Source organism: Lonchura striata, chromosome 13, assembly GCF_050655825.1.
Source record: "Lonchura striata isolate lonStrDom1 chromosome 13, ASM5065582v1, whole genome shotgun sequence".
NCBI classification, from domain to species: Eukaryota; Metazoa; Chordata; class Aves; order Passeriformes; family Estrildidae; genus Lonchura; species Lonchura striata.
In genome coordinates this window covers 19,546,493-19,569,173 of record NC_140715.1, presented here as the reverse complement: position 1 = coordinate 19,569,173, position 22,681 = coordinate 19,546,493, and the positions used below count along the sequence as shown (strand labels likewise).

The 22,681-nt window shown below is 47.4% G+C and overlaps 2 protein-coding genes and 1 long non-coding RNA gene across 6 annotated transcripts in view; 1 reads left to right on the top strand and 2 right to left on the bottom strand.

The window, feature by feature from the left end:
- The window catches only part of PWWP2A (PWWP domain containing 2A), a 44,208-nt gene extending 29,174 nt beyond the window's left edge, over positions 1-15,034 (top strand). The window contains exons 4-5 of one of the 3 annotated variants that reach the window (XR_014958358.1): positions 579-2,599; positions 8,483-15,034. The gene's annotated coding sequence lies outside the window, so the exon portion shown is untranslated. Of the gene's footprint in view, positions 1-578; positions 2,721-8,392 lie in introns of those variants that run through there. The other 2 variants (XR_014958357.1, XR_014958355.1) reach the window with 2 other exon arrangements.
- TTC1 (tetratricopeptide repeat domain 1) lies at positions 1,931-22,464 on the bottom strand. 2 transcript variants are annotated; one of them, XM_085591614.1, is made up of 8 exons: positions 22,303-22,464; positions 21,418-21,714; positions 13,080-13,140; positions 11,882-11,994; positions 11,629-11,665; positions 9,773-9,921; positions 7,782-7,836; positions 1,931-2,496 (listed from the first exon to the last, which is right to left on the bottom strand). In XM_085591614.1, exons 2-8 carry the CDS (start codon positions 21,703-21,705, stop codon positions 2,363-2,365), a joined length of 837 nt encoding a protein of 278 aa, XP_085447740.1. In that variant the 5' UTR covers positions 21,706-21,714; positions 22,303-22,464; the 3' UTR covers positions 1,931-2,362. The 2 variants fall into 2 exon arrangements, with proteins under 2 accessions (XP_085447740.1, XP_021396937.3); XM_021541262.4 differs by having other exon boundaries at positions 22,427-22,464.
- LOC146766209 (uncharacterized) lies at positions 17,236-21,411 on the bottom strand. The gene is made up of 2 exons (XR_014958359.1): positions 21,283-21,411; positions 17,236-21,204 (listed from the first exon to the last, which is right to left on the bottom strand). It is a non-coding gene; the product is annotated as an uncharacterized LOC146766209 (long non-coding RNA).
- Positions 22,465-22,681: the final 217 nt, after the last annotated feature.

Here is a 22,681-nt window from a genome sequence, read left to right as displayed (position 1 = left end):
TTATATTTAAAAGATGTTGTTTCATAAAACAGTTTTTTTCCTATTAGAGGTTGTAAATCCAACAAGTGTGACTCAAAATTCCCTGGCACTCCCTGAGTTGTGGCAAGTAACACCAGGAGGAGGCACCAGTTATTTTACTGGTGCCAGCTGTGAGAACTAGTTTAGACATAAAAAAATTAAAAATCAAAAGCAAGACACATGCACTTGTTCAGGATTTGGACAATGCAAAAGGACTTTCAGGCAATTAATTGGAATTTTGCCTAGAGGAGAACTTGCTGTGCTGGCAGATAACACCTGCCAGAGGTTTCTGGTCCAGCTGGAGAGTGCCCTGAGGAGGGAGGGATGACCTGGAGGTTTGAGTTCTCAGTACCAGCATGCCCAACTCCCAGTGACTTTCACACAATCCAATTAAATTACAAACACTAATCAGCTGCAGTCCTGCTTCCTTTGCCCTTCCCTTCATTGGAAAACTCCAGGTGCACATCAGGCATCCTGCAGGGGGGTTGCACAATGATTTGATGATGTGTTTGCACAGCAGGTAGGAAATTCAAAAGCTTTGTTGTGCTTCTATTTCCCAGAAATTCCCCAGTCTCCAGCTGAGAAGGAATATTTGCGGCTCCCCAGGCTTTCAAAGGGGTGAAGCAGGAACAGAGGGGAAGGAAGAGAAATCATGTCCTTGAAGCAGCAGGTTGGAAAAGGCCACTGGTGTAACTGGGCACAAGAGGCAGCCACGGGTGAGTGACACTGCACACAGTGTGGGCAGGGACAGAAACTCACTGGTGAGAGCAAGGAAACCACCCTGGATGCTTAAAATTTTATTTTTTTTTGCATTAAAAAAAAAAAAAAATTAAGCATCCAGGGTGGTTCCAAAGTGGTTCCAGTTTTGTCCATGCCAGGGGTGTGCTGGGTTGTTGCAGGTGAGTGGAGCCAGGGCCAGCTGGTGCTCCCTGCAGCACCTGGACACCTTTGCTCTGCACTGCTCCAGGTTTTAGGGAAGATTACTAACATTTCTACTAATCCCAAGCCACTGAGCCTTCCCTGCAAAGCTCAGCTCAGGCAGCAGAGGTTTCACACCTCATCTGACTCCAAGCCCAGCTCTAAACTAAAACTAAATTAAAATGCAGCAGGACAGAGTTTAACAATCAGAAAAAACAACCAAAAAAAACCCAACTCTGCACAGCTGCACAGACAAAAATGACATTAAAGCACCAAACCTGCTGTGCCTGGAAAGGCTTTTCCTTTCAGTGACTGGCTGGAGCTGCTGAATTTCAGACACACAGAGACTTCCTGAAATGAATTGGAGATGACACTCAATAGCCAAGGCAGCCATTGCTAATTATTTAATTAAATCACCTACTGAAATCTGCATGGAAATAACTGCAGAATCGGCCTCCAGTGTAAGCACTTCAGCACTGATAAATCCCAGGAAAGCAGCAATTACAAAAGGCACCTTCTCCAAAACCTGAATGAACCACCACAACAGAACATACAAATATATATATATACATATATTTATATTTATATCATGACCTGGTTTGGGCTGGAAAGGACCTCAGAGGTCATCTCATTCTAGAAACACTTCCAAGTACTCAAGGTCCAGTTACTGTAGAGACCCTCTGCAATCAGCTCCTGTACACCCCTGCAACATGAATGGATCTCAGACAAGCACATTTCATTTGAAGGTACCTTTGCAAGGTGTGCAGATGGAGAGGGAGGCACAAAATGTCATTGCTGTCTTCAGAAAAATTAATACCCAGTAAACAAACTGCTGGAAGGGTGCCATGAAGTTAAATGCCAACACTGCTGCAAGGAGGGCAAAAAACCCCCGCTGCTTCCTACGAATTCCTGCTAGGTGTTATCTGTGGGACCTTCAACAGCAAACCCCACCTGGGGAGGGCTCAGCCCAGGCAAGAACCTCACAAGCCCAAAAGCAGAAGTACCAAGCCTTTATTAGAAGTTCCAGGGCAGAGCTGTGTCCAGGGGGGCCAGTCCCACCCATCTGAGGGTGGGGCAGTGCTGCTGCTGGATCTCCCCATTCCCAGGGCACCACCAGCCTTTCTTCCAGCCTTTGGATTCCCCTGAGCAGCTGCTGCCAGCTCTGAGTAGGCCAAATCAAGGAACTGCCTCTTGGAAAAGCCAAATACCACAAGGGAAGGGGAAAAAATAAATTAAAAAAAAGAATAAACCACACACTGGACACAGTTATCACTATGAGAAGGTGAATGAGTTGCTTTACATCCACATGGCAAATAATTTCACAAGCTGGGAAATGAGGTTGCTGAGTCTCCTCTTGCCCTGGGGGTGGAGGGTGTTGGTTTGCTGGATCCTGGCATGGGATGTGCAGAGCCACACTGAATCCATGTTATCTGTTGTTGTTGGGGTTTTGAACAAAGTTGATGGAGTAGGAGCCAGTGGATGAATCCTGTTTGATCTGGAAGTTCTCTGTTGACAGGCCAAAGGGGCGCAGGACCAAATTGCCCAGATCCTTCAGTTTGCCTGCAGTGACATTTCAAGAGAACACAGTGAGACCTGAGCAGAGCAAAACTCTCATGGAATTACACCCAACTACAGCCCAGCCCTGCTGATTTATCCAGCACAGGTAAATGCTGAGAAATATCTGCATTTTTTTAATATTTAGGCTCTTAGCAGGAACTAAAAACCATTGTTAAATATCCAAAGAGTATGAGAGTAAATAAAGGTCTGTCAGTATATGGATCACATATGATTCCTGACTCTGGAAAATAGATCTTCCTACAGCTGTAAGAGAGGAAGGACAACAAAAGGACATAATTTAAAAAGATCCTATATAGAAATTACAGAATAGGTAAAGTGAAACAGGAACTTCACTGCTAGCTGAACACAAACCCCTGGCATGACAACACAAGAGAAGATGGCCAGTTTTCAAATAAAAACATTCTTTTCCTCCTGGTTTCAATGCAGAACTGTAGATTTCCCAAAGGAAAAGCAGAAGTTTGGACATGTTGAAGCCTTCTCAAGGTTTGCCTCCCCAGGCAAAAGCTCCCACCTGCACTGATCCTCAGGGAATGGGTTTTGTTTTGCTCGGAGCTGAGTGTGACAACAGCAATTGCTGCCATGGAAAATCCACTGAGCAGCTGCAGCAGCCAAGGGCCTGGAACAACACCTGGCAATGCCACAGCTATTCCTGCCTGGAGGGGGTGGAGTCCTGAGAACCCCCTGGCACTGTGCTCACCTCACCTGGGCTTCTGGGACAAGGACACACCGAAACAGTGAAATTCTGGAATGGTTTGGGTTGGAAGGGACCTTACAAATCATCTATTCCACCCCTCCCATGGCAGGGACATCTCCTGCTATCCCAGGTGCTCCAAGCCCCAGTGTCCAACCTGGTCTGGGGCACTGCCAGGGATCCAGGGGCAGCCACAGCTTCTCTAGGCACCCTGTACCAGGGCCTCACATCCTCCCAGGGAAGGATTTCTTCCCAGTATCTGGAAAAAGATAACCTTACCCCTGAGCCCACCAAGCAAATGTGTGGGGAGACACAAGTTTCCTTCAACTTGAGTCCTTTAATGGAAATTCACAGATGAGGTGGTTCAGGGATGTGGCCAAAGTCAGTCCAGCAGCATCTCAGGTAGGATTAACCTCTTTGTATATATCTGAGGGTTTTTTAAAGGTACACCTGATGAAGATAAATTAACTATGACGTTCATCCCTTTATGCAGCACCCTAAAAGTGTTTTGGCTATAAAACCATTTTGGGAGCATCTGTCTGAGTGACATGAAGAGGTGTTTTTGTACTTCTGGACAAACATTTGGCCAGGGCTAAGCTTCAGGTCTGGGATGAGCAGTGTCTCAGTGGAGAATCCTGCAGAATCTGGAATGGCTGGAGCCCCCCAGCCCTGCAGCTGGGCAGGAGAGCAGAGCTTGCCTGGCAGGACATTGGAAAGGTTTTTTCCAATTGCAGGGAGCTGAATGCTCTTTTCCAAACCCATAAACACCCCCTGACTGCCTCGGGATTCACCCTGCAGCCGGAGCAGCTCCCCAGCACAGCACGGATTTGAGGCTTTGTGATAATTCCAGCAGCACATCCCAGCTCACCTTCCTGCTCTGTCCCTCCCCAGGCAGGCTCTGGGGCAGCCACACTGAATTAATTGTTAATGAGGCAGAAGAAAGCCTTGGCTTTTCCGGGCACTCCAGCCCGGAGCTGCTGCTGCTGTCCTGGCACACACAGAGCCAGCATTGTAGGGGAGCTCTACCTCCTCCTCCCACAGCTCCTTTCAGCCCTAAATTACGGGCTGGAGTGAACTGCAACCCCCTCCTAAAGAAAAGCTCCCTCAGAGCCTGTGCTGGGAGGAAGGAAAAGGCACCACGTGGAGCTGGGACTCAGCTGCAGAGGCTGCCCAGCCTCCAACACCACCTCTCCCCAAGCCTTTCCTCCCTCTGCCCTTATTCTCACACATTTTGCTCTTTTTCTTTCAAACACACCCTGTTTATTTTCCACCTGCAACTCCAGCACATTCAGGTTTTTCATCAAAGCAAATATTCAGAGGTTAACAAGAAAACAGAACTGTAAAAATCAATTTAGGGCTCAGAAGTCTGTGATTCATTACTCACCTAAACTGCAATTCAACACCCTATTGAAAGAGGCAGATGCAGGAAAAGATTACTCACAATTTACATTAAGATGTAACAGCCAAAATTAATTGCTATTCAGTCTTTCTGGCAATAATTCTGGCTTAGTTGCTGGTGTTAATGTGGGGTTTGGAAGTTGAAAAGCTCCATCTTGCTTGTGTAAAGAATTCTTTTGGAGGAAAGACAAATTTCCTGATGAAGTCTCTTCTCTGTGTAACTTCTTGTATTACCAACATTTTTAAGCAATTAAAAGAGCAAGGATAAATCCTTCTCCCTTCCCTAAATGGTAAATGAGGACTGAACTGTAACTGTAATTTGGCTTTGATTTAACTACTTAAAATCACCTTGTGCAGGGTTGGGGTTTAGCAGCTCAGCTGCAAACACAACATAACTGTCAACAGAAAAAAAACCCAAACAAACCCCATGATTCTTTAGGCACAAAGCTTAATAAATGTCTTTGCTGATCTCAGGTAGCTGGAAAAATCTCTTTTGGGCAGGAAGACCCAGGTGAGGAGCTCTGGTCTCCAAACTGCTAAAAGCATTCCAAAGCTCCCCTCTCCTCACACTCTCTCCCCAAAGGAGTGGCCCCAGATATCACAATAATTATAAAATTCTCTAAACAAGACTGAAAAGAGTTGGCTTTAAGGAGTGAAACACAAAACCTCCCAGAATGGGGCAGAGGATGCTTATGAGGTACAGAAGGAAAAGCCAGTTGGATTTGAAAGCTCCTGCTCCAAGTCCAGCTCTCTTTGATGTGAACTCAGGGGTCCCTTCATCCTGAGCAAACTTCAGTGGCAGAGGAGCTGATCCAAACACGGTAAGAACGGAAATACAGATGTCAGCCTTGCAAAAGGGAGATCCCTGGGGACACACAGCACCAGTGGGCTTGGCCTGGCCACAAACCAGACTTTTCTGGTGACATCACCCTCAGCTGTCACATGGGCCAGAAGGAAAATCCAGCCAGGAATGTGTGCTCTGGCTTATTTACACACAAGCACTGCACAGGGGGTTCAGCCTCTGACAGAAATGAGCTGCAGCCCTGGGAAACAGGAAACACACTTGGGAAGGAGGAGGATGCTCTCCATTTATCTGGCTCTGTTTGTACAGTTTCATGACAGTGGGAGATGGTTGGGCAACCCAGGCCTTGTTTGAGTTGAAAGAATAAAAGCTCAGCAAAACCAGGACAGGCCAATTCACTGACTGAGGATCAGCTCAATATCCAAAGGAGACAAAGCACAAACTGGGACACTGTTCCTAATTTCAGTTTAGAGTCAGTGCTCCTGGAGCAGGTCTGGCCTGGAACTTTCAGGATGCTGTGCTGGAACACAACCCAAGCACCTGAGCTGCCCCCTGGGAAGGCAGGAATGTCCCCCTGGCACTGCCCAAGCCCAGTCACCCAGCTTCAGCCACAGTGCCATGAGCCAGGTCCATCCTGGAAGTGGGAAATGCCATCAGAAAGAATGGAAAATTGGGAAGAGCTTCAAATTCACTGTACAACAAGACAATCCAAAGGAATCTCGGAACCACCATATTCCATCAAGTTTCTCTTCTCCCACTCCTTCCTGAACTCCCATCCAAGCCCCTCTCCAGGGCCTTCCTGACCTCAGAGAGAGCTGCAGCACTTTGCAAACCTTGGGAAGTGATTCCTTCTTCCATGGCATCACCACTGCTTCCCTTAACAGCACACAGGGAACCTTGGAACACTCAGGAGAAGGGGCTGCCCACATTCCTGACTTCATTTCAGGAGAATGTTTTATAGAAACCCCTCAGTTTGTGTGACAGCCACAGCCACCACTGCCACCATCACTGTCACTTAACCAGAGCTGTGACAACCCTGCCACACACGAGGCTGGGGATGAACACAGCTTCTGGGTTGTCCTACCCTGGCTCTCCAGCTGTTTGAACTCCTTGTGTGACATCACTGAGATGGGATTTCTCTCTCCAGAATCCCAACAGAAACCATCTGAAATGGTTCCCAAAAGCCCAGCCCAGTTTTGAAATCCCAACTGCCACTTTTAAAGTATTAACACTGTTAAAAGAGATCCCACCTAGTCTGACATCCAGGGAAAAAAAACAGCAATGCAGGGGCTGGATTTACTGTTCCAGCCAAATCCCTTGTGATTAGTGAGGCCCTTTAGAGTTCAGCAAAGATCAGGAATTATTTTCATATTACTTTGTGCTGAAACCCATGCCATGTCCTACCATGGGCCTGATCCTTCCGGAGATTTTCTGCATTTGTCATTTATTTATAGCCCCATCACCCTTAACCTGCTTTATTTGGGGCTTGTTCTCAGCACAATGGGAGAAGCAGACTGTGATCCTGTAAAGCTCTGCAAAGCCTCACTGACACTGCTAGGTCAGAGCAGAACAAAGCCAGAGCAAACCAGAGGCTGCAGGAAAGAAATTACAGAAAAACATCAGCATAAGCTGAAAGAGTCTCTTCTCCCAAATATATCAGGAATCAGTGTCAAAGACAGGCTGAGTTTGTTTAACCTGATTTTCTGCAGATCAGCCAAACACTGCCTTCCCTTCCCACCAAACACTGCCTTAGGAATTGTAATTCCACTCCTGGTGCTAACCCTGGCTAGGTCCAACTCAGCCTCCAACCAAACAGCAATGAAATGCTGAATAAATCAAGGTAATGAAATACTGAATAAATCAAGGCAAACACGAACACTTGGAGGTCTCTGGGCTGCAAGTGCTACAGAAAGAATCACATTTATTTCTTCAGCCCCCAGATCAAACATCCCCAGTTATTCCGGCTGGGGGAGTTCCTTTAGGCACAGGTTTAGTGAAAGCCCTGGTTTATCCCTTTCATGGGAATGTTTGCTTTGAGGGTTTATTTGCAGGGAGAAAGGGCTGAGCAGTTGGGCTGTGTCAAACCATCTTCCCCAGCTCTTACATATACCATTATGAAATTGTTTTAGAAAGTTTTAAGCTTTCTTTCTTTAAACTGAACTCATGGCCTTTTCTGCATGGGAGAATTCCTTGTCTCCAATTTACTGAAGGTAAAACCAAGCAATTGAGAGCTACAAAGAAATCAAAAGTTTTGTTTAACACTGAACAAATATTTCCTTTCAGATTTACCTCCTTTAAATTTTATACAAGAGATTCTATTAATGCATTTTTTTCTAGTAGGTCATGAGGGTTTTTATGGAAGCACATACTACTCACCCAACATTTCTTTCTTTAATTTTTCATTCCTCTCCTCAATTTGCTGTGGTAATCTCTGTGGAGAGAGAGAAAAACTGGAATCGGATCCCTGCTTTCACTAAATCTCCCATTTTGGACAGCAGCAGTGACAGACACAAATCCTGGTGTGCAGTTCCTACTCCAGACTCTGAACACTGCTGATGCAGAGCCTCAGCATCTCCCACTCCAGAAATGCCCTTATGGACACCCATTTTTATCTGGTGTCTGTGATACTTATCCCAAAATACAGCTGCTTCTGGGAAATCACTTCATCTGCCCTAAAATCCTTCAAAAACTGTGTGGAGGCTGAAATTCTCCCAACAGTTACACACCTGTGAAAGCCCAAACCTAACCATTGCTTCCATTTAATGAAACTTTCTGGGAAAGCAGCAATGGGGGTGATTTGAGCACAAACATGATCGTTCCAAACTGTTTAGTCTGGCATTGAAAAAGTCAAAAATAACTGAGGATTGAAGTCAGAACCCCAGCTCTGCTCTCCTGATATACAAACAGTGCTCGAGTATTGGAACAGGTACCAAATCAGGAACCAAAGAACCGTTGTACATTTCATATTTTAATCTGTCATTTAACAGGGTCATGACATTCCCCAGAGCAGTGTGAGATCATTCCTGTGGGCAAGGAGGAGGAAGATTTGCTTAACTGTGAATGAAATCCATTTGCAGATTTTCTTGAGGCATCATTTTCATTGCCAGTGAGGGGGAAAAGATCCTGTGATATTCCTGCAAAGCAGAGACACTTTTACCTCACAACAGAGCAAAGCTTCTCAGCCTCCTCCAGCTTAGAGATGTAACCAGGTATGTGGAGTCAACAACTGAAACTTGGGGGTTTTTAGTGTGAAATTTAGAGATTTATGATGAATATTTGAAAAGTGTAAAATTATAGCTGTCAGGATTTCCTTAACAGGTTTCCAAGAAGGGAGTTTTAAGCTTCCGTCTCAGTAGTTTGCTTCTTCCCTCAAATCTGACAAGGACCAGCTGAAGGCAGGGCAGACCAAATGCCAGGGCAGGGTAATTTGAGGGTATTTTGTCCAAAGGGTTTTGCAGCCAAAGGCTCTACATGGCCAAGGGAGCTCAGGGAGCAGGAGGGGATGAACCCCCACCCTCTGCACTGCCCAGGCACAGAAATCAGGAATAAACACTGAGCATTCTGACCTGGGCTTGAAGGATGGCCAGAGGAGCAGCAGCACTGCTGGGGATTCCCTTCTGGGGCTGGGCAAGGGCTCTGCTGTGGGATCATCAGGGCACAGCCACTGAGGGAAAATCCTGGCTTTGCAGAGGTCCAGGGACAGTGCTGGGGTTCCAACCAGCCTGAATTCAACCAGCCACCCCTGAGGGTCTGACTCAGAATCCTGGATTATCCTCGGTGGGAAGAGACCACCAGGATCATCCAGCCCAGCTCCTGGCCCTGCACAGACCCCCAGCCTCGGCTTCCCTGGAGTAGTGTCCAAACCCTGCTGGAGCTCTGGGCTGTGCCCAATCCCTGGGGAGCCCCAGGCCAGCTCCAGAGGCAGCAGGTCCTTTATGGGAGCTCAGCTGTTTTGTGGGATCACCCCTCACCACCAACAGCACTCACACAGTTAAGCAGAGTATTTTCTGCCATCAGTGCAACTGATCCAGTCCCCCAGGAAATCATTCCAGGCAAGGTTTCTTGCCTAATATGCCATAAAAGCTGTTCCTAATCTGTCACTTACAACACCACAGTGTGGGGAAAAGGGGGGCAGAATCACTGCTAATGATTTATTTTCCCAAATGGAGACTTAAAACAATTAAGCCTTTCAAAAAGATTTTTGTAACAACAGATCAAGAGTGGGTTTAGAGACAAATCTGCAGGTGATGCACGTGAGTTTCTTTTTCCTCCTGAGGCAGAATCCATTGCAGGTTCACTGGTGTGAAGCTGAACTAAAATAATGATAAATAAGTTAGGCCAAAGTTCACTGAAAGGCTTAAGCTTACCATGCAAGCTTCTCTGGCTTGATGAACTGAGGGGTCTTTTTCTAGGACTGCCTTATAATCTTCCAGAGCTTCATCTAATTTTTCTGTTTTTTCGTACAGTTCTGCTCTCCTCAGCAAAGCTCTGATATAGTGAGGGTCTAATTCCACAGCTGCAAAACAAAAGCAAAGCCCAGGATTGTACTTAAAACATTTCTCCAGCTCTCAAATGAATTCTCAAGTGTGTATTACATTTGTAAGTTGTCCTTAGAATGTAACTCAGGATCAAGCAGAGGCACAGCTTAAAGCTAAGCTGGAATTCAGAAGCAGCTGCCTGGGACAGTCTCATGATCATATTTCATTTAATGTCCACAGTCTCTCACAGATGGAAGTGATTTATGATTACAAAGCTTTAAATGTGCAATCCTATCCATGAAGGGATTCTAAGTGATGCTCCAGAAACTTTAAGGACCTGCAAGATATTTCAGTTTTTGTGTTTAGCAAGTGACTATTATTAGATTGCAGCTAAAGTTAAACATCCCTGCAGACACACACAGCAGGGAAAATCAGCCTTGCCACGCTTATCTCAGTTCAAGTGGAGACAAACTCCAGGAGAATTTCTGGAGCTCTTTTGAATTTAATATCAAACAGTTCAGATTGTGCTGGGAATGCACAAACAGTGATTTCAGCCCAGTGAGCTGGCAGAGGGGCATCCTGACTGAATCTCAGCTTTTCCTCCCCTCATTCCCTTGGCAGCCAGGGCTCTTTGCAGTGGCAGTTCAAATTGAATGCTAAACTCAGCAGTAACCTCCACATGGCGATTCCTCAAGAATTCCTTTATCCATTTTTCACCACAGAAACAGGGAATGTGAAAGATTTCACCACAGAAATAGGGACTGGGAGGGATTTATCATCACAGAAAGAGGTCTGTCCATTTTATAATTCCCAGCTCATTAAAATGGTTCTGGGGACAATTAAATCTCAGATTATCCAGGTAAATATTCCCGTCTATCTTCTGGCAAGGACAAAGGCAATGGCACAGTCAGCAAGCTGCAGGTGACTGAATTGCTCTGCTGTGCTCCAGTCCCTGGGGAGTGTCAGGCCCTGGCAGTTGAAGTCTCCCTGCTTAAAGCATATTGATTCCCTCTGAGCCACTGCAGAATTCGAGGTGTTTTTCAGAAAGCAGCAGCACCAAAACCAGGCAAGGCCCCAGTGAGAAAGGCCAGGGAGGATTTGGTCCCTCCAGGAGCCCTTTCAGCAAGCACAGTTCCCATTTCTGAGCAGGCAGTGCTGGCACACAGCCACTGGATTAGTTCTCTGATTGGTAATTTGGATTTTTTCCCCAGCTGTCACAGGGAGTTTAACAAACACTCGAGGGTGGGTGAGTGGGTGGAAGCAATAAAGCAAAGCACAGCTGAACTGATTCCACCAGAAGGTGCAGGGACAGAACTGTGCAGGGCAGGAACAGTGGAACATAAGCCCTGGTGACAAAGCAAAAGCTGTGCAGGAAAGGGACTTGATAATGCTGTTAACTCTATAAAGCCTCATAGCTCTTTGGAACCTGGGATTAAACCAGGATTTGGGGGGGATGGCAGGTGGAAGTGGGTTTGAAATCACAGGTGTGGGAAACAGTTTCCACAGAAAATACTTTCCTCTAAAAACAAGTACAAACTGCAGCCTTATGATACAAAAGAATAGAAAGTAAATTACTGCAAATAGGAAAGATTTGACAGACATTTTACAAAATAAGTAATACAAATCAGGTGTTTTCTGTTCAATTCTTTAAAGACCCTTATGCCCAAAATTACAGCTCTGCAGTAAAGGCACTAAATGACACAATTTACATACAAAAATCTGGCAGCACAGAGAGGAAAAAGTACCTTTGGTGCAGTCACTCAGGGCAGCCTCTGTCTTGTCCTAGAACACAAAACAGTTTTGTTACATTGAAGTCATTATTTCTTCATGTCCCCAGCCCTGGAGGTGTCCAAGGAAGGGCTGGAGGTGGCACTCGGTGCTCTGGGCTGGGGACACGGTGGGGATGGGGCACAGCCTGGTCCTGGAGGGCTCTGATCACTTCAAATTGCATTTGTGCCAGCCTCATCCAGTGTGACACAGAACGAAACCAACACTCACCTGTTTCATCTTGGCAGCAGCTCTGTTTGAGAACAACACAGCCCTGTCCTTCTGGAAGCAGGCTGGGCAGATCTGCAGAGCCTTGGTGTAGGAGTCTTCTGCCTCTCCATAGTCTGTAGAGCAACAGGGAAAAGCCAAAGCATTCATTTCTAATAACTGACCCCGTGGCTGAGGCTCCTTTGAAAACAGCTCCCAGGATCTGGTGATGTGACACCAGAATCAGCAGCTGCTCTCAAAGAACATTACTGAGTACATAAATACAATCAATTCTTTTAAGATTTACTTGATTTTGCTCATAAAAGCAGGAATATACTCCTGAGCTGAATGCAACAAGTGCAGCAGGATGTGGATGTAAAAATCCCTGACATTGCTTCCTCTCTGAGCAGAGGTGGAATCCCTTTGGATGAAGTGCTGAAGGCTGTCACTGCACTGCTCAGAGCAGCTGCAGGGAGCTTTTATGGCCACATCATCTTCATCTCTTGAAGATCAGAGGGCTTGGCAAGGAGAGGCCAGCAACACTCCGGGCCTGTGGCTCTCCTGGGCTGAGCACTTCCCTCCTGCCCTCTCTGGTGCCTTCCAGAGCTAGAGATCATCCCCAGGACTTGTTCCCTTGGGACTCCATGAGGTATCTCCAGCCTCTGCCTGCTCCTCAGGGCACACAGATCCCTGCCTGTGTCCTGCTGACTGAGGGAAGCAGGAACCTGCAATTCCTGCTTTCTCTGGGAATCCTCTACCCACAGCAGACTCAATCAAAGGCAGGTGTCAAAAAATTCCCCCCTTCTGTTTGTTCATTAAAGTCAACGTATAAAGGTGCAAGACAGTACAGAGCCCCAAATCTTGCATCAATTCTAAGCACAACCATCAGCCCAACTCAGAGCCTCAGGGAAGCCTTTTTTGATCAGTAAAAGAAACCCTGGCTCTTGAAAAGCAGTCCCAAATCCATGGTTTTGTAAGTAAACACTCATCTTTCATGGGAATCCTGCTTCAGTATCCAAATCTTTGGGATTTAAACAACCCAAAAGGAGGTCTTATATCTCTGTCTCTCCTCTAGAGCTGGATGAAAAACACAAGAGGTGATAAAATTCAACAAGGACAGTGTGAGGTCTTCCTCAGAGCCTCCTGCAGCACCACCACCATGGCTCAGTACTAATGGGAGATTCTCTGACATCCACAGGGTGTTCAGAGATGACCAACCCACCTCCTTTCTTGAAGTGCTCATTTCCTTTCTCCTTCAGCCCTGTGCTCTCCTTTCTTCTCATCTACAAAAGGAAAGACAATGTCTCAGAGTATTTCACTGAAATGAGCAACTAGGTCAGCTGCAGCTCCAAATAAAGTATGGAAGGGGAGCAGAATAAAACATAACCTGGAGAGCTTTAACTCTGCCAAGATCTGCTTGTAGACCCTGTGACATGAAATACTTTATATATCCACAAAACACTGCAGTGTAACAGCAAGGCAATTAAAAAGCTCCACTCCACAGCCACCAGGATGCAGGGAGAGCTCCATGGAGAATTCCATGCTTTAAACCAACACATCAGCTTTTAGCTGGCTGTTTGCTTCTCCTTTCCAACTCCATTTAATTCACTCACTGCAGGTCAGCTGTGCAGAATATATTTTAAATGTAAAGTCTCGCAAGTTTTGCTTGAAATAATTCCACCTCAGCAATTCCAGTTATTTTCAGAGATGCACAAGGAAAAGATCCAGGCTGGGGAAGATTTCTGCCCTGAAAGATTTCTTAGGGGGAGTAAGTGAACCCCCAGAAGCAGGTTCTTTGTGCAGTGAGAATAGAGCAGAGCTGTTTTCTCAACCATGAACATCCTGGCACAAGGGGAGGCCAGGCTCAGGCTCTCAGCCTGTGACACAGAAAACTCAGGATGTCACCGAGCCATCCCTTCCACCTCCTGACACTGCAGACACTCCTGAAACAAAGCAGGGTAGGGCAGAACATCACAGAGCTCAGGAGTGCTACAAAAACCATCCCTGGAGCACTGGTTTTTCTCCCAGCACACAAAGGACTTCAATGGAGGTGTCTGTAAATGACAGATCACTGAGCAATTAAAAAGCCAACAGAAGGAAAAGGAGCAGTTTCCTTTCCTGCAGATTGTGTGAATCAAGGATTAATGCAATTATCAATATCACACAGAACATCTCCTTGGAAACAGCTAAATATAGTACAGAGTGTGGAGCACTGCAGCAGCTCCCAGCTATGCCAAGGAGCTGACAAACAGCTCAAAATCCCAGGTTCTCCTCCTGCTTTGATGGCTTTGGGAATTGATTCACCTGACCATTGGCAGCACCTGGAGAACAGATCAGCCTCAGTGGAAGGATAGAGTCATGACACGAAATTCCACAGCAGGATCTCATCTGACCCCTTTGATACATCAAATTTGTTCCCCCTGCCTATTAAATAGCTTTTCAATAGCCATTACTGCTGACATTTTAAAGAAACCCCACAAAACACAGGGCACACAGACCATGCCCAATTATTCAGGAAGTGCCTTTGCTCAGGGGGGGCTGACAAACCCCCCCAAACCCTTCCACAACACCCCAAGGGACACACTTGGTGCTTTCTAAACACGAACATACAAATTCCACACTTCAGGCTGCATGAAAATCCCAAATTCTCTGTGTAATGCAGAACTCTGCTGCTCAGCACAGGGAATGTGGAACTGCTACACCTCAATTTCCCAGGGAGCAGACAGCAATTCCTGCCTGGACCCCACAAAAAGGCATTTTTAATATTCTGCAGTGCACAAAGGGTGAGAATGCTCCCAGCCTGTCGTGGCACAGAACAAAGCAGCCCCATCTCAGCACAGGGCAGGCCTGAGACAGGGATCCTGCTGGAAAGATCTCCACAGATGCCCTCAGTGAGGGAAGGGCTGCCTGAAACACAAACCCCACTGCCTTCATTGCTCATGACCTATTTAGAAGTGGCCTTTCAGTGCCATGAGCACTCTCTGCTGCACAGGGTTCAGTTACAGCTCCACAAGAATGAAAGGATTTTTATTATCAACACAACTGCAGCATGCTCACAGCAGCCCTGAGGCAGAAACCCTGGAACCAAGGGATGCTGGATGAAAAGTTTCACCTGTACTATCAATATTTTGTTTCATTTAATCTCAACTATTAAAAAATATTACATGTTTACCCTAATTATGCATTAAATGCTAATATAAAAAGTGATTTGCAGCAAGAAAGCTTCAGAAGAATAAGCTTTATATTAAAAAAGGAGTAAAAGGAAAAGCAACAAAGCAGCACTTTTAAGAGCTCTGTGTATGATTTTGTAATTTATTCAGCTCCCTGCCAAGCAGCAATGGTTCAAAACTTTCATTTCTGTGAGGGCCTAACATTTTCAACATATCTCTGGTTTATGAGTTTCACTTCCAAACTGAGTATCCAAAGTATTTTTAAAAAAGTGAAATCTGTAGGGAACCTCCTGCACATGAATGGATTTGCATTTCAGGTATCACTGACCAAGAAGCAACATCTCCAAGCCAATTCCTCTGGCTTTTCCACAAGATGCAAGAGCATGAAAAATGGATGAGCCCCTCACATGCTAAAGGCACTGCCCTGCAAAGCAGGCTGGCTGTGAAATAAATGCATTATTTATTCCTGCATCCAGACATTCCTGGAACAGAAATTCCTAACACAGGACTACTCCTAGGATTTCCATTTCAGCTGCACTGCTGTGGGACAGGCTGGGAGAACCTCTTCAAACCCAGGGAAAACCCCAAAGCACTGCAGCCCTGCCCTGGTGAATTCCCAGCAGCAGGACTGGCAGTGTCCCCCAGTGCCACCCCAAACTGGTCCAGGACCAGCCCGAATCCCAGGATCCCAGGAAAAGCCATCCTGGGCTGCACACACACTGCCCTGCAGGCAGCCACAGCTCCCCAGGGCAGCATTTCTGCTCTTCAGTGGCAGCAAAATCTGAAGGTTTGGAGTTTTTTTTGGCGAATTTTAGCAATGCAAAGATGACAAATTGCATGGCAGGCACTGATTGCGATGTGGTTTAATTTTTTAAAGTTCAGAAGAAATAAGTGAATGTAACTGGTGATGATTCTTACAGGATCTGATTGGAAATGCTTAAATTTGGGTACTGAATTCCAATCCCATACTCAGGATTTAACCCAAACCTGCCTGGCAAAGCCAGGGCTGCTGGAGATGATCTCAGGTCATGACAAGGGACAGCCTGGCCTCGTGACAATAAAGTACAGACCCAAATCCCACCCAGCCCCTGCACCTCGGCTGCTCTGCCAAAACACTCAGGGTTAACAAGAAAAGCACGAGGTAAACCCGAATTTTATAGGATTTATTTGCAACTATATAATTATAAATAAATTTTCTTTGGATATTAAATGTAATTTTTATAATGATAAAAGCATTAGTCTGCCATTAGAGAAGACAGCAACCTAGATATTCCCTGTTTCCTTGGGAAGTGAGCAGTGCAACAGAAGTGCTGGAAGTGAAATCCTTGAACAGGCAGTGGGAGCTGAGGGAACAACAGCCTCAGTTTGTGACACTGCCCACATTTCCTCTGGCTGTCCCTGTGCTGGGGTTGATCCCTTGATTTCCCTTTGCTGGGAACTGTTCCTGGCTCCAGTTCTACTCCCAGTGACCCTGCCCCTCAGTCCCTTGGGAAAGTCACCAAAACCAGGGACATCCAAATTCCTGCTGTTCAGAGGGGGCACACAAACTGGAATTTTGAACGGATCAGGAATGGATTTTTCAGCCTCCAGTCCCACTTGTCACTCATTAGCACTCATTCAGTCACTCATTAGCAGCTGTCTGCTTCCCCCTGCAGTTTTGGGAAGCTACTGCTCTATCCTGCATCCCAGGCTTTGATTTCAGTTTAAGGTTGGAGTCAACCCCAAACCTCCTTTTTTATATCTTGGCATCATCCAAAGCTGCACTTGGGAGGTTCCAGGGACAGACTGGCCTGTCCCTGCTCCCTGGGATTCCATGGGAAAGATCTTTCCTCTTTCTATACCAAATGACCAAATTCCATGAAGTGGAAGCAGCACTGCCAGACAGAGGGAAGGAGGTCAGAGCCCTCCCTGAGAGCTCAGTGAAGCCCAGCCTGAGTGACAGGAGTGCCATTCATCCCTGGTGCTCCACAGGAGCAGCCTCAGGCAGCGACAGGAGCTGCCCACAAATCCATCAGCACAAGGGAAAGGCCTGGATGTGACAGCAGCAGTCTCTGCCACAGCAATGCACAACTGAACACAGCACCCAAATCACACAGCAGCACTCACAGGGACGTGAAGGGAGAATTTTCCCTCTTCTTATTAAATTGTTGCTCAGCAGAAGAGTTTTGTTTGTTCAAAACTCAAAGAATTATAAATCACACAAGGAGATTCTAATTCCAGCTTTTATTCAAATTCTTCTTACCAGCTCTTGCAATTAATGACTCCAGCAGATACAGATTTACTGCTCAAATGTTCTTCTCCAGGTTTTAACTAAGAACATGTAACAGGATGTTTTATTCTGTACAGAAGCTTCCCCTTATGGAAAACAATGGGATCAACCAAAGGCACAGGGAGGAAAGGGTGAGGAGGGGGGCAGCTGAAAGGAAATGTCTTCACTAAGCCAATGTTCCCTAACATATTCTAGAGCCTGCAGAAAACAGGGGGATTAAAAAGGGAAATGTTACTGTTTAGCCCAGCAAGAATCTCAGGCATCACTCAAAAATCCTATTTCTTAAATTGAGTTCTACCACATTCTTACAAAGTTGCTCACAAGACACTCCTCAAGCATCTCCTCTTGCTTGTCTTGTGACACATTTCCTGCTGTCAGAACAGGAATTGTGGTTCCAGCCAGCTGCAGGTGCAGGGCACATGGAGAGGCCAGAGAAGGAACTGCTCAGGAGGAATATTGGGTATTTATTGCAGTGTCTCACAGGACACAGGGTTCCATATCCAAAATTAGAGGCCAGGTGCTGAAGTCCTTGCCACAGGACAGGACAGCATCTGCCACGCTGGAGGAGCTGAGGGACTGGGAGTGGATAAACTCCTCACTGAAGGGTGTCTCAGAGCAGGCTGAACAATGACCCTGCAGCAGCTGCTGGGTGTCCTCACATTAATTCTGCAGAGCAGCCCCACGTCAAAGCCATCACTGGCACTGACAAGCAGCCAGAAAAATCTGCTTGGAATGAATGCATCAAAAGCAATTTGCTGCTCAGTGTCTCTGCTGAGGCAGCAGCAGCAGCCTTGTGAAACAACAACCAAACCCTGCAAAGGTGAATTTCAATCCTTAAAAAGCTCAGAGGTGCAAGCCCAGGCAAGGAACCAGGCTCTGGTTTTGAGAACACTTCTTACAGGTTTGTGTCTTAATATCCCTGCAAGTTCTTATTCTGCTTCTTTGTGCAGAGAAGATTTTTTAGGGTATCCCTGCTGTCTCCCTGGAAGGAATTCCTGCTGTTTAACATTAAAAAATCTCCCTGTATGGGACTCTTGAAATGTAATTAGAGAAAACACACAATCCCTCCCTGGGTCCCTCCCTCTGAGCTCTCAGCAGCCTCTGCACAGGTGAGTGTTTTACTCTGAGCTGCTGGAATCTGAAACACCCAAAGCCTGGCCCAGGATCTGCCTCTGCATCTCCAGAATAAATGAGGTTTTTCCTACAGCCTGGAGAACATCACTCCACAGAGCCTGTTTATTCCAGCTGCTGAACACAGCAGTGGGTTTTGGTAACAAAAACCCCAACCCAAGGAGGTGGAGCTCCATAAATCTGACTGGAGCAGGGCACACATCCAGCTCTCCTTGTGCCCTGAGCCCACAGTTTATGGCTGCTGCTGCAGCACCAGTCCCTGGGGAGTTTTTGTGATTTAGACAAGCAGCCAAATCAAATCCATCTCCCCAGGTGCCAGCACCAGGCTGCTGTTTGATGTCTGCTTTAACCAGCACTGCCCTGGATCTAAAATCCCAGCTTGATTTCCCTGTGAACCCCCACCCTCAGTGCTCCACTCTGCTGAGGTGTGCCAGCACAGGCCCACAAGGACCCAGCCAGGACTGCTGAGAGCCTGCTCCCCACCTCAGCAGCCAAAAAACACTTCTGAGTGTTTCTGTCCCATTTGCTGCAGCTGCAAGAAAAAATAAAGAAAAAAAACCCACACTGCCCTCCTCAAAAAAAAAAAAAAAACCAAAAAAACAACAAAAAACAAACAAGCAAACCCAAAAAACCAACCCTTTTGAGTCACTGGAAGAAGGCTTAAAAGGTTTTAAAAGTTCTGAGTAAATGAATGTACAGCACTGTTTTCAGACTGGGACTGCAGGACTTTTCCTTAAGAGCTGCAGGATTTAACAGAATCTTTTATGATCAGAATATACAGAATGTTTCACTTTGAATAATAAATTAATGGCCATCAGTAGCAAGTACAAGGAGTAGAGTTGGAGCAGCAATTGAAGAGTGACCTGTCCAGGGGCAGATCATGGAAGGGGCCACACCAGGGGCTGTCCCAACTGTCTGAGCTCCTGGTTCTGCTCTGCATTCAGAGTTCTGCAACTCTGCTTGTATCACATACCAGCAATATTTTGCTAGGGGAAATAAACTACATTTGAAAACCTGCAAAATTCAGAAACCTCTCTGTGGAACATAAAAAACTGCCGATGCACTACTTGTGGTGCTGGTGAGAGACAGAATCCCTCCGTTTGGGTAGCTGAAATCACAAACCACTCTGAAGGGCAGAATTGCTCAACACCACTGCAAATAAACCTGCAGAAAGATGAGAGCTGCAGCTGCCTCCAGCCTTTCTCTGAGGAAACCTTCCCACTTTGAGGCAGTTGCTGTTTTGCACTCCCATAGCCCCTTTCAGTGGAGTTCCACAAAGCTGAGTGCCAAGATCCAACATTCCCAATTATTTTGGTCATTTGACAGCAGGCAAAGATCCATGTGCAAAATGAGATGATTATCTAAAAATACACCAAACCAAGAGCAGCAGGAAAATGAACACAGCCAATTGCCAGGCTTGCTGCTCTTTTCAGAGTTCAGTTCCAGAACAATTTTCCCCCAGTTTTCAGCAGTTTTTCTCTAAAGCTCTCAAGTCCCAGGCTGGTGCAGCAGCCCCAGTGTGACTCATGATGACAGTGCTCCTCATTGGACACAAATAAACACAAGGAGAAAAAAAGGGACTGTTCACTCAGACTGGAAAAAACCCAAGGGCAATCAAATGATTTTTGTGTGTGAGGTCAAGGAAGGATTTTGCCCTCTGCTCAGCACCTGAGAGACGCATTTGGAGAATGCCCTGTTTTGAGCAAAAACCCCCAAATCAAACAAACTCCTTCCTACACCAGCAACAACAAGACTGACTTCTCAGAGGGAGTCCAGGATGCTCAGGGACTTCTCAGAGGGAGTCCAGGATGCTCAGGGCTCTGCAGTAAAGGAAATTCTAACTTAACAGAAGTTTCCAGGATAATTAAACAGCAGCACAGGGAGCCAGAGGGGCTGTGCCAGAGATCCCCCTGGCCCTGGGCAGGGGCTTGCACTAAAATCCTCCAAAGGATGCACCAGAACACCTCCTGACATGGGCAGCCCCTGTCCTTCACTATTGAATCACAACTGGCAGCATCATTCTGCCCACTTAAGAGCCCAAACTGAGACACAGAGATCCAAAGGATTCTCACCAGCTCCAGCAGAGACCAGAAGTACTTTTAGTGTCACTCCTACTCCAAGGAGACTCTACCTCATGTTGTCCTTCCCCAGTATTGCTTTTCCACCTCAAGGAACTTCTATATTCACACAAAGATTGGTTCTACAGGTGAAAAACTGCATTTGTCTCTTCCCTGCTGCAGGAGGAGTTTGTCCAATGTGACAGCAGTGAAAGCAAACAATCCCACACATTTAATGTGCTTGTGTTTGATTAAAGCCCAAATAATCCACAGGGCTCTATTTAAATTGAATCCCAACTCTCTGGATTCCCACAAGCAACATTTCAGGGAAACCATCCTGAAATCTGCTGGGTTTTGGAGAAGCACCTTGCAGGCACTCAGGGGAAAGCAAAGGATGCACAGACAGGAAGAGGGAGAGTTTCCCAGCAGGAACAGGGAGGGTTTTGTGGCTGGAATCTCTGAGCCACAGCCACCTCACCCACTGCTCAAGGCACACAGAATCTGCCCTGGAATGCGAGGAGAAAGAGCAGCAAGGAAAGAGGGAATTTAGAACAGTAAAACCAGACACTCAAGGGCTTTAGAGGTGCCTCTGTGTCAGCCCCAGACCTCTCCAAGCACTGACTGCACACAGATCACTGCACACCTGCACACAAATCATCTCACACCTGCACTGCACACAAATCACTGCACACAGATCATTGCACACAGATCACTGCACACCTGCACAGATCATCTCACACCAACACTGATTGCACACAGATAATTCCACAGCAACACTGCACACAGATCACTGCACACCTGCACAGAGTATCTCACACCTGCACTGACTGCACACAGATCATTGCACACCTGCACACAGATCACTGCACACAGATCATCTCACACCTGCACTGCACACAGATCATTGCACACCAGCACTGTGCTCTGCATTACCTGTTTCTCCTCCTCTGGCATATCTTTCTCTAGTTCTAGCAAGTATTCTTCATCTAGCTCTGTCTGCTTCCTGCAGCTACTCCCGTCATCCTGAACGTTCCCTTCAGCATCCAGCACAGCTCCTTTGGCCTCAAAGGAGTCGTGGCAGTCATGGAAACACTCCTCTGTGGGATCCTGGCTCTGGGGCTGCTGGGCATCGCTGGGGCCAGGCTCTGGAGCCTTCTGATCTGACAGCTTCAGGTGATTCAGTGACTCCTCAGGTGGGCTTGCATCTTTAAATTCTTCCATGCTGGACTCCTGGGAGGGGATTGTGGAGGTAAGAAAGGAGTGACACACAATGATCAGCATTAATAGACCCATCAGCAAACAAATCCCAGCACCCTGGGGGGGAGGCTGGAGGGGAGCAGTGGGGCCACCTCCTGCATTCCCAAGCACAGGGCACAGGAGTGTGTCCAGGCAGCTCTGAACACCCCTGGGAGGAGACCCCAGCCCCTCTCTGGGCTCTGCCCAGGGCTGGCACTGCCCGGGGCAGGAGTTCTGCCTCCCGGGCAGGGCAGCTGCTGGCCCAGGAACAGAGCCTGGCCCTGCTCTGCCCCCTCCCTTGTATATTTATACACATCCATATGTGGCTAATGATCTACTTTCTCTTATCCACATTTAAAAATCCTTAAAGTGCTCCAAAGTGCTCTTGACATCCCTAAGGGAAACTCAGATATCAGATCCTTAAGGGATCCCTAAGGGAAGCTCGGATCTCTCGGGGCCCTGCAGAGACACGGGGCCGGGACACTGCGCCCGTGAGCGCGGGAACTGCCGGGCTCAGCTCCCGGGGCCAGCCCGGCACAGCCCCGCGGGCCCGGCCCACGCGCCGCTCCCGGCACGGCTCACCCGGCGCGGCCCCTCCAGCCCCACCACGACCCCCGGGGCGCCGTGCCCGGCTCGCAGGGCCTGGAGCGGAGGGGACGGTGCAGACCGGGGCCATCGCCCCCGGCTCCCCCGGGCCCGCACTCACCTGCGCCAGCTGCACTTCCGGCTTCCGGCTTCCGCCACGCCCCCGGCGCGGCAGCGCCGCTTCCGGCAGCGGCAGCCAGTGAGCCAGGGGGCGCGCGCGGGGCATGCCGGGGACTGTAGTTCTCTGATGTGAGGACAGGGAGCGCAGGTGAGAACAGGTGAGGGAGGGCAGGGGAAGGCAGCTGGAGGCAGAGGAGGGCAGCTGAGAACAGGCAAGACTGGGTGAGGGCAGGTGAGGGCAGTGAGACCAGGTGAG

Bases quoted from the DNA above. Each gene is read 5' to 3' on its own strand.
- TTC1 (XM_085591614.1), bottom strand. From the start codon at position 21,705: ATGGAAGAATTTAAAGATGCAAGCCCACCTGAGGAGTCACTGAATCAC. The intron at 11,995-13,079 runs GTGGGTTGGTCA...GTTGCTCTACAG, and splicing joins TGAGCACTTCAAGAAAGGAG to ACTATGGAGAGGCAGAAGAC. The intron at 11,666-11,881 runs GTGAGTGTTGGT...TTTGTGTTCTAG, and splicing joins CTGCTGCCAAGATGAAACAG to GACAAGACAGAGGCTGCCCT.